The sequence below is a fragment of the Asterias rubens genome, chromosome 7 (assembly GCF_902459465.1).
Source record: "Asterias rubens chromosome 7, eAstRub1.3, whole genome shotgun sequence".
NCBI lineage: Eukaryota > Metazoa > Echinodermata > Asteroidea > Forcipulatida > Asteriidae > Asterias > Asterias rubens.
The window spans coordinates 17,194,761-17,212,889 of record NC_047068.1 but is presented as its reverse complement, the minus strand read 5'-3'; the positions used below and the strand labels follow the sequence as shown (position 1 = coordinate 17,212,889).

At 38.2% G+C, this 18,129-nt stretch overlaps 2 protein-coding genes across 2 annotated transcripts in view; one reads left to right on the top strand and one right to left on the bottom strand.

Moving 5' to 3' along the window:
• The window catches only part of LOC117293091 (protein flightless-1 homolog), a 29,783-nt gene extending 22,634 nt beyond the window's left edge, over nucleotides 1–7,149 (top strand). The window contains exons 23-30 of the mRNA XM_033775307.1: nucleotides 290–373; nucleotides 929–1,025; nucleotides 1,528–1,802; nucleotides 2,275–2,477; nucleotides 3,136–3,259; nucleotides 3,626–3,808; nucleotides 4,550–4,663; nucleotides 5,860–7,149. Of these exons, the coding sequence (XP_033631198.1) occupies nucleotides 290–373; nucleotides 929–1,025; nucleotides 1,528–1,802; nucleotides 2,275–2,477; nucleotides 3,136–3,259; nucleotides 3,626–3,808; nucleotides 4,550–4,663; nucleotides 5,860–5,994 (1,215 nt within the window). The 3' untranslated portion in view covers nucleotides 5,995–7,149. The remainder of the gene's footprint in view (nucleotides 1–289; nucleotides 374–928; nucleotides 1,026–1,527; nucleotides 1,803–2,274; nucleotides 2,478–3,135; nucleotides 3,260–3,625; nucleotides 3,809–4,549; nucleotides 4,664–5,859) is intronic.
• Nucleotides 7,150–9,302: 2,153 nt separating this feature from the next.
• On the bottom strand, nucleotides 9,303–17,489 carry LOC117293090 (diphthine methyltransferase-like). Its single transcript, XM_033775306.1, has 10 exons — nucleotides 17,438–17,489; nucleotides 16,412–16,614; nucleotides 15,734–15,855; nucleotides 15,156–15,243; nucleotides 14,412–14,512; nucleotides 12,562–12,725; nucleotides 12,177–12,249; nucleotides 11,798–11,863; nucleotides 11,087–11,259; nucleotides 9,303–10,383 (listed from the first exon to the last, which is right to left on the bottom strand). Exons 2-10 carry the CDS (start codon nucleotides 16,610–16,612, stop codon nucleotides 9,737–9,739), a joined length of 1,635 nt encoding a protein of 544 aa, XP_033631197.1. The 5' UTR covers nucleotides 16,613–16,614; nucleotides 17,438–17,489; the 3' UTR covers nucleotides 9,303–9,736.
• Nucleotides 17,490–18,129: the final 640 nt, after the last annotated feature.

Genomic DNA, 18,129 nt, shown 5'->3' with positions numbered 1-18,129 from the left:
CTTAGTGAATCAAGACTATTGCTTGAACTTGACTGTAGTGACTCTACCATGTCTACTACAACTCTAGCCATCGACTTATTAAGCTTTAGTCATATCTAATAATAATACACCTCACATTTTTGCACTGCTACTTTCATGTTCAGGCACCTGTTCAAACAAGCATACTCACACAATCCTCAGTCCTAACTTGTCTTTCTCTCCTCAAGCGCCATGAACGCCTTCTTTTGGTGGATACTGGCGCTCTACTAAGTGTTCTTTAATATTATTATTATTATTATTTGATTGATAGGATGCAGATGACAAGGATGAAATGAAGACGGATCTGTCAGCGTTGTTTATGCCCAGACAGCCTCCAATGGCAAGCGCAGAAGTTGTAAGTGCTAATTTCAAGTCTCGAAGACTTGGACTTGTTTATAAAATTGATACCAAAACTTGTAATGTCAATTATTATAACTAAGGCTGATAGGTCAGGGCCCAAATTCATAGAGCTGCTAAGCACAAAAATTTGCTTAGCATGAAATTTCTTCCAAGATAAAAACAGGATTACCAACCTAATTTTCATTTGCTGCATGTTGCTTTCTTACAGGTATTCAGCTGTTGTTTGCTTGTCATGAAAATCATGTGGAAATTTGGTTGGCATTCCTGTATTTATCAAGGGAGAAATTTCATGCTAAGCAAATTTTTGTGCCTAGCAGTTCTATGAAATTGGGCCCAGGTGTGGGAACTAAAGCTTCTGGGTCCTTTGTACAAAGCCCTACCAGTCAAACACATGAAGACCTACATGTTTGTTCAAGTCCAACAACAATTAAAGGACCTACAACAACACAAAATCTAAAAATAAGGACAACCTCTTAACCATTGACTTCTTGATTGAGTAAGAATTTGAATTTGATGTGGCCCTCTGTTTTTTTCTTCTTCTTTCCAACAGGAGCAATTGATGGATGATTGGAACGAGGATCTGGATGGAATGGAGTCATTCGTCTTGGAGGGCAAGAAGTTTGTTCGACTGCCAGACAAAGAAATAGGTATAGCTACTTCATGATGGGATGTACAATTGGTTTGTAGCTGCAACTAGTTTTGTAGCTACATGTATGTTTGTTTTCAGTCGCTTATGAAAAGGTTCAGTCATTATTTTAGAAACTGATGTTTTTCCCATATATACTTTTTTCAAGAATGTCTACAAGTCCAACATCACAAGGACCTTATTTACCAATCAATAGCATCTTCAACTATTGATGTTGATGCAGTTATTATATACATAAAGGTGTTTTTTCTTTCATTATTATCTCGCAACTTCGATGACAGATTGAGCTGAAATTTTCACAGGTTTGTTATTTTATGCATATGTTGAGATACAGCAAGTGAGAAGACTGGTCTTTGACAATTACCAATAGTGTCTAGTGTCTTTAAATCCAAGCATAAAAACGTAATTTATTCTTGTAACATTGTTACCCTCCCCAGGGATTATGGGGTATGTCCCAGTTTGGAATTAGACATAATACAATACAATACAATTATTATTAAAAGGTCACTTCTACAGCGGTGATTGCTACGTCTTCCTCTGTCGCTACTGGGTCCCAAAAGACATCCCAGAAGATGATGAGAAGAAAGAAGAAAGCTCCGAGAGAGGAGAAGATGAAGATGAGGATGAGGAGGAGCCTGAGGAGGACTTCCAGTGCACCGTCTACTTCTGGCAAGGAAGGGATGCTAGTAATATGGGATGGCTGACGTTCACCTTCAGTCTGCAGAAGAAGTTTGAGTCACTGTTTGGAGATAAGCTGGAAGTTGTACGCTTATGTCAGGTAGGTAGAATTTAAACTTTCTGTATATTTGGTTTGAGGGCAGCACCATGTGTGATTATTTTTTTTTGAGAACTTATCTTGATTTGTCTTTTATTACCGGTAGTATGTTCTTTTGAGAACTTGTCTTGCTTTTATTATACTACCGTGGAATAGTTTTTTGTTTTTTGTTTTTTTAAGAATTTGAGGTTTTACCCAGTCAATTACCAGTTTAGTCAGGTGTGCTCTCGAGGTCAACTTGCACAGCATACAAACAGATCCACTCAGCCTAACATGCCTAACCCATAAAGAACTTGGTTAGAAACCTTTCGACAGCAAGAGCATCAGTCACCGTGCATGCTTCAACATACAAACATTAACTACACATCATCACCAGACTGAGCTAGCAATTTATGAACACAAACTGATAGAACATGGCTTAACTTTAATTGCTAAAATTTGATAATTTATTGATATTTCCCTTTTTCTGTTTCAGCAACAAGAGAACCTGAAATTCCTCTCCCATTTCAAGAAGAATTTTGTGATCAACAGAGGTCGTCGTAGACTGCCAACAACGGCCGAGTCAACCGAGAATAGCCTGAATCCATCTTTCTATCATATTCGAGCTAATGGCAACCCACTGTGTATCCGCTGTATACAGGTTCACCCAACGGTGCAGTGGCTCAACTCTGAGTTCTGGTAATACTCAAATAAATACATTTTCTTGTAACCATTTTTTGTTGGTCCAGTGGTTTCTTTCCCCGTCTGTCAACTCTGTGGACCCCGGTTCTAAGACCCCCTATCCTTCTATCATTTCCGAGCAAACGAAAACCCGCTGTGTATCCGCTGTATACAGGTTCACCTAACGGTGCAGTGGCTCAACTCTGAGTTCTGGTAATACTCAAATAAATACATTTTCTTGTAACCATTTTTTGGGGGTTGAGTGATTTTTTTCCCCGTCTGTCAACTCTGTGGACCCCGGTTCTAAGGCCCTTTCCAAATTGGCGACTACAGCTATACAGCTACAGCTAAGACTGTTGCTATAAATGTCTTGGCAAAATTAATCTAGGACAGGTAGTCGGGTAACAGTTCTCCGATGTCTATATCATGTTGGATTTCTGTTGGACTTTTTTTCTATGAGAGACATAGTTTTACTCACTAAAAGGTGCACAGTTCTCAGGTGCTCTAAAGACATGCATTATGCCAATGCACTTCTCTGATTGCTTTCTGGGTTGGACTGGCTGATTAACTACACTTTGTGAAATTGTAGTTTGGGCCTGTAACCTATTACTGGTAACCAATGGCAATTAGGCTCTGGTCAGTAATCAACAACTATTTCATGTCTGATATTTTGCAGCTACATTCTGAAGGTGCCATTCAAGAACCAGGATAGTAAGGGTATTGTGTATACATGGATCGGTAGTAAAGCAGATCCTGATATGGCCCATGTCACTGAGGAGTTAGCATACGACATGTTTGATGTGAGTATTCTTATGAGGCACTGTAAATAGTTAACCCTCCTACTGTGTGACCATTCTGTTGTGGCTCATTAATTCATGCACTGTATACACAGTTTGTTATGTGCCCAGTTGCAGGCATGCCCCTAGTCCAGAAATCCCCAGTGTCTGCGTACAATATTTAACTCGGCCTTTGGCCTTGTTGGATATGGGTCGCAGAAGCGCTATATTTTTCCCATATTCCACTCGCGCTTGTGTGATAACCTATCCTTTGGCAAAAGGCGCGTTATAAATAGGTTATTATTATTATTATGATTAATAAATACACATTACCATTTTAAAAACTTAAAAAACATATGTGATTCATGGTTGGTTAATTCTACATTACAGGACACCCATAGTTTCCAGCTTCTGAGTGAAGGGGAGGAGCCAGAGAATTTCTGGTGGGTGGCTCTTGGTGGTCAGCGTAAGTACGATGAGTCTGCGTACTATATGCATCACTCTAGACTGTTTCGCTGCTCCAACGAGAAAGGTTTTTTCACTGTGTCTGAGAAGTGCTCAGATTTCTGCCAGGTAAATCCTAATTATGATTATATGCAGTTCTTAAATGGTGCTTTATGTATTAGATCTTAAAAAAAAAAAAAAAAAAGGTTTGCAAACAGTTCCTTGGTACCCAACCCTGTTTTCTAAAAGCGGGCTAGCAATCAGTTCAAGTGATGACTTACTGGCCCTGCTTCAAGCTGTTCTCTTTAGGGGCATTGTTGCAGATATAACAACCCTGTGTACGTTCTTCATGTCCATAACTATACTTCAAATGACAAATGTCCAAAGGAGCATTATTTGAGGAAATAAAAGAAGAACCACGCTTTTGTTGTAAACATTGTTCGGATTGAATGTGTGGCTTCATTGTATATTAATACAACCATTCCCTTTAAACATTGTAATGTTTATTTTTTATTGGTACCTCATAGTTTTGATCCCTCTCCTTAATGTGTAATAATAATGTGTCATGTGCTTTTTATTGGTTTAATATTTGTTGATTGTCATGCGCCTTTGAACTGGAATTGGCGCATTATACATGTAAGTTCATTTTTATTTATTTTTATTTTATCTATGAACTGAACTTGATGTAAGAGTGGAAATTCCTGTATCTGTATATAACCGCTGATTAGTAAGCAGAGTCCTAAAAATGGTCCCAGGTCAGCTCTTGTACTACGGTATTATCCTCACTTTTCCCCCAAAGGGTCCATTATCATGCCTGAGACTTATAGTTAAATAAACTTGTATTATGAAATGTCTTTTTGTTTGTTGTAGGATGATCTTGCCGATGATGATGTGATGATATTAGACACTGGGAATGAAGTGTATTTATGGTGTGGACCTTCTAGCAGTGAAGTAGAGAGGAAACTATCATTCAAGAGTGCTCAGGTGACAATCCATATCATGCTCAGAATAGACCCTCCGTTAAAAGCTTTCCCAATAAGGAAAGCATTGGGCATGTTGGGAGCAGTGCTACTTCACTGAATCCATATCATGCTCAGAATAGACCCTCCATTAAAAGCTTTCCCAATCAGGAAAGCCTTGGGCATGTTGGGAGCAGTGCTACTTCACTGAATCCATATCATGCTCAGAATAGACCCTCCATTAAAAGCTTTCCCAATAAGGAAAGCATTGGGCATGTTGGGAGCAGTGCTACTTCACTGAATCCATATCATGCTCAGAATAGACCCTCCGTTAAAAGCTTTCCCAATAAGGAAAGCATTGGGCATGTTGGGAGCAGTGCTACTTCACTGAATCCATATCATGCTCAGAATAGACCCTCCATTAAAAGCTTTCCCAATAAGGAAAGCCTTGGGCATGTTGGGAACAGTGCTACTTCACTGAATAAGCTTATTTATTGTTCCAGTGGAATGTTTTGAAGGTGTTCAGACAACTCATCCAACAGCTCGTCAGTTCGGTCAAGTTTATGGTTCGGATCTGTTGCAATGAGGATGTTTAAAAACACCACCTTGCCGTCCTTCGAGTTGTCTGATCAAAACTCAACTTGTCTGACGGTTGAACAGACAACCCGTTGAGTTGTCTGAACCATCAAGTTGTCCGAACCATCAAGTTGTCTGACTGTTGAGTTGTCCTACGAACAAGTTGTCTGACACCTGTTCCTATAGTCCAATGGACCTGTCCATGAACGGTATACTTTAATCCGATCCAATCATATCATTCCTACTGTTCCGACTTTTGAGACGCTCTCTAATTCAGATGAAGGGTTAACTTTTCCATTCTGTGGGACAGACATGTATCATCCACAGTTGCACTCCTCTTAGTTTGAGGTTGAATCCATCAGTCATCTTTCATCCAGGCATTTAACTTACTACTGTAAACATTAAAGGGCCTTGTCACACAAGGCACGTTTTGCGACAACTTGGAGGCAACCATTTTAAGTGCAGTCCACAGGACCGCGTTGGTAGCACAGGTGTCATTTTTCAAACACTGTCATCTGCTCCCCTAGAAAAGAAAAGTGAGCATTCAAATTATGCCTGCCTTTTCTTCTTGGGGATTGCCTGGAACTGCTTTGCCTGTAATGTGACACGGTCCTAAAGCATCATTCTCTCTGCTTGCTTGTCTAGGTGTACGTCCAACACATGCGCAACAAAGAAGATGAACCTAACCGGAAGCTAGCAACCATCCGCAAAGGCAGGGAGCCCTGGAAATTCCTAAGGTGCTTCCATGGCTGGGGAGCGTACAAGACCAACCCTAAGTAAACTGGTTCTAAAGTCGCACAAAACTTAGCCGTATCAACGGGCCTTGAATTACATTGAGGCCACGGCCCTTGGTGCCCCTTCAAACTATCCCAAAGACTTTAACATTTTCCAATTAAAGTGACCTTTGTAAAATGAACATGGCCTTGCCCTTACAGGGTCATAGCCGTGCAATAAAAGGACTTTAGCGCCCGGCCACAATTCTACCAGTTTTAAACTTACGTTAAAGACTTCGTCCCACTCTTTTTTTCCAGTACTCAAAACCACAGTGGCTGGTATTGAATGGTAAGACAGTAGGAGGGTTGACTGTGCACTTTGTCAGTACAATCTACTCATGATGTCTTTGCAGCATGCATAGTTTATGTATCATTCGAACCGATGTTATATTGGATGATTGTGAATGGTAAGTCAGTAGGAGGGTTAATCACATCAACCAAAGTTATGGTGCAGATAGCTATTTCAACCGTGTGTGTGCCGTTTGGAAATGTGAACGGACAAGTTGCTATTAAGTGGCAATTTATTTACCACAGAACAGCACCCCGGTGGGTAGCGACACCTTTTATAAGGGTTGTATCATGTAATTTTGACAGCAATAATGTAAATTAATTCAATGGTTTGTTTCATATATATAATCAAATTAAAAAAATGTTCAATTTGCCCAAGCTTTGCAGCGAAATCAGAGACATAAATTATGCAAATAAGTATCCAGGCAGCAACCATTTAGCAGCAGTCTTTTTATGTTGTATTACCTTGGATTGTTATAGAAAACAAAATGTACATGCTGTGGTGCTCATTTTCAGTTGTCTTAAAGTAGATGTTGTGTAATTAACTGGCTACATTTGCTATTGTTTTCATGGATTCATATCCGTTAGTTAAAGGTAGGGTATACCTTTGGTAATTACTTCAAAAATAAAGTAACAACAAAACTTACTTGTTAAGAAGCACTGCAGCTTGAGGAACAATTCCCTTCTGAGAAATGTAGATTTAGAGCAAGAGATTAAAGAACATTCTAATCTGATACAAATCTGAGAAACATTTCTGCATGAAATGTTTCTCAGATTGTGTATTCCTATGAATGATTATTCTTCCTGCGTGGACATAATCGCTCCAGATTTTCAGCGATATCTCAAAACCTGCTACCACTTATGCATACATTCTTTTCCACTTATGCATACATTCTTTTCCAAATCAACTTCTTGGTAAGATCATTACATTGTGCCCTTGCAGTTCAATGTTTTATTTCCACTTCATTATAAATTATTACAAATAATATATTAGTAATGAATAGATACAAAATATACTTCATTTTAGAAACTAATTCGACACATAGTAGTAAGTTATGATAATTCTTTTTTACTCTGTCAATCTCTAAATAATCCAGTCCCAAATAGCTTGTTTCTGCCAAAAGAAAGACATTTGTGACACTGAACTTTGGTCTTAAAGTGGTAGAAAAAATACCAAATTGCCACACTAATATTGTGCATCTCATGAATACTGAACAACTAATGACAGAGTGTCACCCCAGTATAGACGATGTGACCTCTGACGTCACACAAAAAACCATAACATGATTCGCGCGCATACCGCCGGGCAAAATCTTTGTGTTTTGGCAGCCAGCTAGAAAGTGTATGCAATCTTACCATGACTACCTGTCTTATTGCCCGGCGAAACATGACGTATAACAGTGTTTTTTCAACATAGGGCGGTTTGAATATAAACATAGGTCACATCGTCTACAGACATAGGTCACATCGTCTATAGCATGAAGTGAAACAGTTGGTCTCTTACAGTCATGTAATACTTATGTACTTCACAGAAACGCGTTAACATGGCTGTAGAGTTAAAAATATTTTGTTGCAGGAAAATAATAGCAGGGTTGCCGTGTTTTGTAGATCTTCAATTTAGAAAACCGAAGGAAAATTGTGAAGAGATTATACACTGTTCTAAATTTATACACTAATCTAATTCAACCAATTCAAAGTTATTAAATTTGCATGTTATGTTGTCAATGGGTGTAGAGTTCAAAATATTTTGTTCTAATTCAAAGTAATTAAATTTGCATGAAATGTGGTCAATGTAAACAACAACCAAAACATTCACAACATTGGGAGGTATCCAACATGCTCAATATCATCACACTGCAATCAGAAGGTGCTTATTTTATCAATTACATGTATGCTAACCATTTATCAAGGGTAGGCCTAACCAAAGATTATTTGGTTAAGTGTGAGTACACACTCGTAACTAACTATAAGCAAAGAGATTATGCTTATGGGAGCAGGGATTGCAGCAGTTACGCTAAGCATAATTGATATGAAGAAAGGGGGGACATTTTAAAAACTTGCTCAGCTGTTTTTTGTTATAGTTCTTCAAAATATGAGTAAAGTATTACACAAAATGGATTACAAAAAGTTTTATGTAAAATACAATGAAGTTGGGTTCCTTCCATTGTTTGAAGATGACAGAGTTTAAACAAAACTTGCTTCCAAAAGTGATGTTCTATCTTCATTATTAGGCATTGAATACTGATGTGAATAACAAATACATTTTAATCAAAATTGTTCGCATCAATAGTATTTCCTATTAACATTATTAAATATGTGTTGGTTTTTTATATATATATGTGTAAGGCTTACAAACAAACCATTGTAATTCTTGTAAGAGGAGTTTGTGCAGTTTATAACCAGTTTTTGTAGCAAGTAAATAAAAAGTATTTATTATATGGAATTTTAAAGTTGTATATATTTATGCATATCATTATCAAAGATAAGAAAGCGGAGTATGGGTTTGAATCCTGGTCATGGTACTTGTGCCCTTGAGCAAGGCACTTAACCATAGTTGCTGTGAGAGGATAGTTGCTTTACGAGTCGGACTCCTAGTGGATGATGCCTACATCTTTTCAGACTTTAAAGGTGGTGCCCCTGTTTCTACCCCAGGAGTAGGTGCGAACATGCCCCTGGTGGTAGTCCAAATCAGTTTAAAGAAACATTACAGAATTGGTAAGAAGAAAAACAAATTGCGAAGATTACAGATTTACATAAAACTTACACGGTCTAATGATGATGAGAGTTGAAAACATCCATTAAAATATTTCTGGCTTAAATGTCAAATTTGATGGGAAATAAATAATTTAACTTTGCGTTTGGAGTTTATCGCTCAGTTAGCGTTTTATAAATTTTTATTTTGGCATCGATGCAATGTAAAATTTGTGATCGGTGTTTCACTATTCTCTCGTGGCCCAGATGGCCTATCGATCTCAAACTTCTACAGGTTTGTCAGTTTATGTATATGGTGTATTACATAAAGTGCTTACACTGCCCAAAACTGTTTTGTTAGCAAAAACCAATTCTGTAATGTTCCTTTAAGTGTAGCCCTCACCTTAAAGTAGCCATCTGTGGCCTTGCGATGTTAGCTGATATCTCATAATAAAAAATACAGAAAAGCCTATTTTAGTGGGACAAATGCGATCTCACTAAATCTGTTCAAGCGTTCAGTTCAAACCCATCTGCTTAAATGCATGCGACTTTCAGGAATTTCTCCTGGTGGTTTTTCATATTTTGCCTTGCACTGTTTGTGTATAATAATAAGTAAATTAAGAATTATTCATGGTCCCTATAAAAAGGTTTGAAGCTTGTACAGTGCATTGGGGTATTGTAATGGACAGAATGCACTTTTATCATTGCTTTTTTAAATACAACTATCATGTGTATTGAGGGAAATTTCCATCACACTCTTGTACTCCAATCTACATTCCCCAATCTACATTCCATAGATGCAGCATGTGATCATAGAATGAACACGACGCAATGGTGTCCGATTTAGACTCAACTTTTTTGGTTGAACTACAATCACCACCACCTGCTCTCTCAGCATGGACACTGCTGCTGTGAAGAGGACTCGATAAAGCAATCTGTGCCGTCGGACTCTGTGAAGCCTCCTTACTATCATCAGAAAGATTGACCTCACCGAAACAAGTAGTTAGAGATGATACAGAATGGTGAGTTTCTTCCGAACCTTGAGTATTACTGCTGGCACCCCTTTCCAGTGTTAATGGTACAGCCGTGTTTTGACTGGACTGTGAATCCACTGTTGGATTAGAATGCTCGGTGGAAGAAGCCATTGTATCTGTGAGGGGCGACTCCTGAGATGATGCAGAATGGCGAGTTTCTTCTGAGCCTTGCTCCTGGGTGTTACCACTGACACCCCTTTCCAATGTTGATGGTACGTCCCCGTTTTGACTGGACTGTGAATCCACTGTTGGTTCAGAATGCGGAGTGGAAGAATCCATTGTATCTGAGATGGGTGACTTCTGAGATTGTCTACACCAGTCAACTCCATATGCCAATGATTCATGTTTTATGTAGGATGCCACAATAGGTTGAGAAGTTCCATCTGTGGTTGAAGAAAACGAGGAAAGTTTATGAGGCTATGCTGATATTAATGGTAATGAAACCAAAGATTAGTGAACTTAAAGGGAGGGTACACGTTTGGTAATTATCAAAGACCAATCTTCTCACTTGGTGTATCGCATCATAACCATAATATAACAAGCCTGTGAAAATTGGGCTCAATTGGTCACCGAAGTTGCGAGAAAATGACAATAGAAAAAACACCCTTGTTGGACGAATTTGTGTGCTTTCAGATAATAATAAAAGACTTCTAGCTAGAAGTCTTTTATTATTTTAGTGAGAAATTACCTCTTTCTCAAAAACTACATTACTTCAAAGGAAGTCGTTTCCAACAATGTTTTGTATTATCAACAGCTCTCCAATGCTCGTTACCAAATCAGTTTTTAAGTTAATATTTGTTTTGAGTAATTACCAATTGTGTACCTTCCCTTTCATTTAATCACTGTAGCTGGTGAACCAGATGAAACCTTTCAACAAGGGTGTTCGCTGTGAACCAGAAACGACGGTGTTAACCCCTCTGATGCTCTATGATCTTTCATGTGCACTACCAAATATCCCATTGGAAGGACAAAGGGATGTCAGTTTTTACCTCAAACACACACTCTGCTGATCAGAAACACCAGAGCTTGAGTCTGGTGCTCTTATCCGCTCACCCACAACACAAAACATACATTTAATGCTCTTACCAGTAATCACTTGACAGTCCAGTATATGGAATCCATTATGCATACAGGCGGCCAGGAGTTTGTTGCCATGGTAAGGATGCCATTTTAGGCGCCACACCCCTCCACCTACTGCAGTCTCTGTCATTGGTTGTCTCATATGTCTGGTATCCCATAGCAACACCAACTCATCGTAACTACAAGAACAATGATAAGCGTAAACTATACAAACTACAACTTGAATGTTTAGTAAGTTATGTATCAGCCAACTTCTTTTTATTAGATTTTAAATCTCAGCACTTTCCCCGAGTTCTGTGAAAAAGGGTCTGGGGTTCAGATCCACCAATGCGTGTAAAGCATTAAGGCCGGGTTCATACCTCCTGCGAATGTGACCGCGATGCGAATTTGATGTGAATTTGACATCACAACTCCTCTTTTGCTGCGATATTCGCAAGAGAGTTGAGCACAACTCAACTCCGTGCGAGTTTCGGTGCGAATTTGTCACGTCAACATTCGCATTCGAGGGAAGTATGAACCGGGCTTCACATACTCGGTACTTTCCGAGTCCTGTGAGAAAAGGTTGTTGGTTTGAATCCCTCCTGAGTAGAATGCTTCTGGAAAGTACTACATCTACTACTTCTTCCTCTTCAGATTAACCCTCCTACTCTTAGAACCATTTTCCAGTAAAGTTGACCAACCATCAGAAACCATTTTTATTTATTTTCATCGTCTTACCTTCCCGAAGCCAATATATGTTCCTTGTGTTGGTTACTGTGTAGACTGCATACACCCATTACGTGACTAACAAAACAAAATATAAACAGTATTTCAAGTTTTAAAAACCAATGTGACACTAAACAAATCTAAATGTTGAATGCTGCGTACTAGCATGAGATTTATAAGCAGTGAGTTTTAAGATTAAAGCTAATAAATTTTTCTTAAATTACAAATCCTGAATTTTTCTTTATGAGGTAGAGGTTAAATTAAATTACTTTGCATACAAGCATTTTTCAAGGACCCCCACGAAGATCGGAGTCTTTTACAAAAGCTGAAATATATATATAAAGATACAACAATTCACATGAGTTCTAATTTTGTTCATCTTTTGACTTACCTTTTACTTACAAAGAGTGGTTTGGAGCAGGACGTCCTGGTGTCCCATCCCTTAAATCTGCAGTCATCACCCCCTGAGAGTTGCCATAAACACAAAACAAAGAAAACATTTACAAGAGTCAGATCATGCGAGTACAACTTATTTTAAGTTTGGGTTGAACAAAGAAACAATAGCGGAATTTAAACCCCAAACCTCTGGATTAACGTACGTGGCAGCACTTTACCATCTGAGCTATCAGGGCCGCTATGTTGGCAGTCTCTCGATTTTGCCCCCCAAAAAATTATCCAGTCGGTTTCCCTTGAGGAAACCACCAACCTCCTAGTTTAGCCTTCGAGGCTGTAAGAAGGAGCAACCCACTGCAGACTAAAGGAGTTACCGTACTAACCAGAGTATACCACATTAGGTTGCCAGTAATCAAATGCCGCAATCCAAGCCTCAAAGCCATGAGCTGGCCATCTGAGGAGAGACTTGACAGCGTCTGGTCCTTCATGAAGCTGACAGAGAGTCAAGCTACCTTTAGAATCACTGATGATGATAGATGGATACTGACTGTAGGTTGAAAGAAAGAAATAAACAAGTCCTGAAAACAATGGGTAGACCCTGGCAATCTAGGACTGAAGGATGGTTCCTGTATCCTGAAAATTTAAAGCTCACATCCACATAGCAAAATGACAGCGCAAACACAACACGCTATCTGTGGCCATTCACAAACGGAAACCAACTCCCAGAAATCTGAGAAATGGTACATGCATGGATGGATTGTTTCTCAGATTCAATTAATTTTCAATATAAACTGCTCACAAAAAGTAAGGAAACTTTTTTCAATCTGGTATATTTGTTATTATTTAATACTCTTTTTGTATATGGTATGTATCATTGCAAAGCTGAACTCTTCCTCTATAAAATGATACCACAGTTGCAATGATTACATGTTGCTGGACTTGACCACGTTAATGAGAATGAGACAAAGTCACAAATCAAATGTGCCAAAATTAGCACTATTTTTGTGTTACTGTATGAATTGACAGTGTAATTCAAACAAGCAAGACAACTTACTGATCTTAATCCACTTGATTGAGACAAGAAATTTGGTATAAAGCAAGACAATTTTCTGATCTTAAAACACTTTATTGATACAAAAAAGTCAGTAACGAGTGGATGATCCGAAGGCGTTGATGACAGCATGGCACCTTCTTCTCATGCTGCACACAAGTCTTGTGATGCGCTGATGATGAGGAATTGGTGTTCCATTCTTCATTAAGGAACCTGGTTAGGTCAGCCACAGTTGATGTGTTGGTGGTTCTGGCGCGGACAGCGAGGCCAAGCTGGTCCCACAGATGTTCCATGGGATTCAGGTCTGGACTGTTAGCGGGCCAATCCATCCGGTGCACCCAAACATTTTTCAGGTAGTCAGTCACCAGTCGGGCTCGATGGGGGCGAGCGTTGTCATCTTGAAAGATGGAGTTTGGTCCAAAGTCTGCAAGTATGGGAATGCATCCGGCTGTAGAATATCGTCTTGCAAATACCCATCAAACAAGGTGTTTTTCATGAGATGAGGGTAAATTGTGTCCGATGAGGTCACTGGTGCAAATCATTGTGTAATGGTTCTGAAAAGCTTGATCGGTTTGATTAATGAGCATTACCTATTGACCATTCACAGACAACGGTAATTTTGGCACATTTGATTTGTGACTTTGCCTCATTGTTATACATGTAGCCAAGTTTAGCAACATGTAATCATTGCAAATGTGGTATCATTTTAAAGAGGACCAGTTCAGCTTTGCATTGATATATACCATATACAAAGAGAGTAATAAATAATAACAAATATACTGGATTGAAAAAAGTTTCCTTACTTTTTGTGAGCAGTTTAATAGATGTTAAATTTGCATCGGGGATATAAGTATACAGTGCTAACACACATCGGTGTATGGGTAAAAACCAAAATTAATAATTTTCAATAATTTTCCAAACCAAATGCATCTCTGGCAACAGCATTTACAAACGGACACCCATTTCAAGAAATCCAAGAAACAACTCATGCATGAACATTTCAAAGATTCAAATGTTTTAGGATGAAAAATTATCCAAACCAAATTACTTACAAGGGAAAACTTTCTCCAAATAGTTTCTATACAAGCAACAGCTGCAGCGCTTCTAACAGTTTTTATGGTAACTAAATTTTGGAGTATTAACCAATCTATCACCTTTAACTTTGAAGGCCTCCATACTTACCACTGATATTTTCCTGTATTCCAATCCAATGATAATGCAAGACAATCCTCTTCCTCACAGATCCTATGGGAGACCATTGCCTGTAACGTAGACTGGCATGTCTTGGAAACAAAAGAGGACAATGTGCAGAAGTATATGAAACAAAAAGAACAATTATTCAATAGACAATAAATTTGCATCGGGATAAAGAATATTCTTTTTGGTTTCACCCATATTATACACTTATGTGTGTTGACACTGTACACTTGGTACTTTCCTGAGTTCTGTGAAAAAAATCACAGGTATATTATTACTCGGGCGGGACTCAAACCTAAGACCTTTGCAATTCTAGAGCAGTGTCACGTCACACAAATAACCACCATGAATTTCACCTTTGAGAGGGCAAGCCTGTTTTCATTTTGCCAAATATGGGAAATATTGGAAGGGGCACCAAGGGCCCAGTTTCATAAAGCCTGTAAGCACCAAAATGTGCTTAGCATGAAATTTCTTTCTTGATAAAAACAGGATTACCAACCAATTTCCACGTGATTTTCAGGATAAGCAAGCAACATTAAATACGGTACCAGTAACAAGCAATATGCAACAAATGGAAATTTGGTTGGTAATCCTTTTTTTTAACAAGGAATAAAGTTCATGCTAAGCAAAATTGTGTGCCTACAGGCTTTATGAAATTTGGCCCAGGTGCAAGAGAGGCCACAGCCTCCATGCAATTCCAGGCCTGGATAAATACAGTAGATTAGTCACCTCTGGTGAGCTGTTTGCCAGTAGTTGGAGTTCTCCGCTAGCGTTCACGATGCCTAGATAGGGTTTCTCAGAAACAGGATAATGACACCTGCAAAATTAAATAATAACATGTCCAATAAAATCATAATTATCGTTGTATATTTCTGGTAATAAAATCAAGGATGCCTCATAATTAAACTTAATCACTGTAGCTCGCAAGCTTTAGGAAACCTGTAGACAAGTACAGTACAAGGGTGCTAGCGTAGTGACCCTTACTCTTCCATGATAAGCATTCGGGTTCTTTTGTGTGCACTATCAGTCCTAGTACATTGGACATACAAATCAACATCCCACCTGAATGACACGGCAATTATATTAACATTTCTGGCATCAAGTGCCAAGACCGGGTGGTCTTCCGGTGGTAATCACAGCTCAGCCACGGCACGCGCCCCATCATGATTTACTGACATCTTTTGTTATACCAAATGCCCTTTAGAAAATGTAACGTTAGTTAGTCAGTTATTTTTAAAACATGTGCTTTCAAGACGGAGCCCAATTTGAAACCCTTTTGAAACAGACCTTTTGTTTTCTTTTCTTACCATTTCATATCCAATATTGCTGCCATTTCAATCCTTTGCAATTCCACCAAATTATTTTGGTCTTTCTTGCAGTCTACACGGTAAAGTCGTAGCTGACCAACTCGACAGTGAGGCTTGTCACCCTGGGGGAAAATTAGTACAGAAAAAAAAATAAAGAAAACAATTACATATTGTATTTAATTATACGTTTGATAATGACTCTGAAAATTTATGGCAATAACAATAACAGTAACAGCAGCTTTCGAAAGTATAAACTTCGAAGTACATTTACTGCGATTTAATGGAAACAAAATATCGCTTTTTATACCCCAAAGTTTGAATCTTAGAAGCGTTATCTGACAGTAATGTTTCTCACATTGTGTATTCCAATTGCATTTGTCTCTTCCTTTGTTGACTTTTGCCCCCCCCCCCAGATTTTCAGCAGTATCTAAAAAGTAATACCAACTCTTGAAATGAAACATTCACTAGAAGATTTGAACAATCATGGGGTATCCCAATGACCCAAAGCATACAATCATGTGCATGCTTAGCAGAAAGCTATTTCGTAATCACCTTGCTGCCATGCAAGCTAAGACAAACCGGAAAGTTCATAAGTTTGCTGGTAAGCCTCTTGGCCATCTAGCTATTTCAACCTTATGATTGTGTTCACTTAAGGGTTTCTTGATCTATTCTATGTACCTCTCTTTCTTCATCTTTACTCTTCTCTGCATCATGACTAAGTGACGACTCATTTCCTTTTACCAGTTGGTATGTACCACTAGCCAGTAGATTCTCATACCCAGCTATAGGACAGAACTCAACTGAGTCAGCACTGTAGTCTGTGTCCACAGTGACTAACTGAGTTGTTGATGCTGTACCCAAGTCTCCTTTGAGTGCCATTTCTAGAGAAAAATAGAAACAGAATCTATATTTTTTCATAACTTTCAATTACCTCTCTTTCTGTATAAACGTATATTAATGCGCCTTGAGTACCTTGTTGGTAGATACATGCGCTATATAGTACTTTGATATTATTATTATTTATGAATTATGAAGCAATCAGTGTCAAGCCCCATTTTTTGTTCAGGACTTGACATCGAGAACACAGGGTTTTTCCCCCCTAGATTCCTTGTTTCAAAACTTTGACATTATCAGTAATCTAGGACTAGGGTTAGGGCTCGGGCTAGATGACCGATAATGTCAAAATTTCGAAAAAAAGGAATCTAGGGCCCCAGTCCCCTGTGTCTATCGCATCTGGTGGTTTCAATCGTTCAACTCATCTTTACAACATTCGGAGCTGTTAGGGATTAAACTACTCAAGACCCAAGATGTATTTGTAGTTGTAATGAATGATGGTAAAAATAATTTTGATTAATGACCTGATGACTTACTTTACTAAACTATACTATATAATAGTCTATGGGAAAACCCTTCGATCAAAGTCAAACAAAACAAGCAACAACCAGAAGCAGTACGAACACGATTTAACAAAAAAATAATAGTAAAGGTTCAGGATAACTTTCCGTATGGCGCCACCCCTTTTTCACTAATTTTTACAAAAAGGGATATATCAATCAGGTAAATTAGATACTATATTATTTTATTTCGAATGAAAAAGTGGTGGCGCCATACGGAAACTTTTCCAAGGTTCATCTACAATTGGAGCTAACCAGTTATTCTTGATCAATAATTTACTTGATCATGGATTCATGGTTGATTTCTTACCTTACTACTGTACTACAATGTTTGTTGATATTTATAACATGCAGCACATGCGTTTACGGTCGATTGTAATACCGCCCTCAAGAGTTGATGAATTAATACAGCTTGTAAGATTGATTTATTAGAAGGTAGGTGAGTGGTTAATTTTAACTTCTCTGTACCTTTGTTTTCTACCTCTGATTAAATTCGTTAGTTTTTTTCATTCTCTTACAGAGATAGTGTTCTATTCTATTGCAATTTTACTTCGTATAAACACTGACTAATAATTAAACCATAATGTGCTCCTTGCATTGTTTTTATAGATCACCCCTATTAAATAAATAGTTTCAACTAAAATTTAAAGTTCTAAATAAGTTGACTTTCGCTTTTCACTGTGCGATATGATACATAATCAGTGGTTTTGAAAAAGTGATAAGAGACCAATTCTGTCTAAAAGGTATGTAGTTTTTGGGATTAAAAACCGAGAAAAATGTATGATAATTTTGCCCAATAAGTGGGACTTTGTGTTATTATGCAAATTAGTATCGCAGCCCGGGAGTTACATGATCACGTGCTACACATGTCAGTGTTTCTAAAGCAATTTTCAGACCATGTTTTGTCATATTTTTATGAACATAATTAAACAAATTAGTTATTTTTGTTGGGGTGTTGTCTTCTGATAAAAAACAAAACCGAAACTGGATGACTCAAAGTGA

What these genes read in the sequence shown, in the direction of transcription:
- LOC117293090 (XM_033775306.1), bottom strand. Translation starts at nt 16,612, where the DNA reads ATGGCACTCAAAGGAGACTTGGGTACAGCATCAACAACTCAGTTAGTC. An exon ending in GTAAAGATGAAGAAAGAGAG is followed by an intron (nt 15,856 to 16,411) that starts GTACATAGAATA and finishes ATTTTCCCCCAG; the next exon opens with GGTGACAAGCCTCACTGTCG. An exon ending in TGGCAAACAGCTCACCAGAG is followed by an intron (nt 14,513 to 15,155) that starts GTGACTAATCTA and finishes TTTGTTTCCAAG; the next exon opens with ACATGCCAGTCTACGTTACA.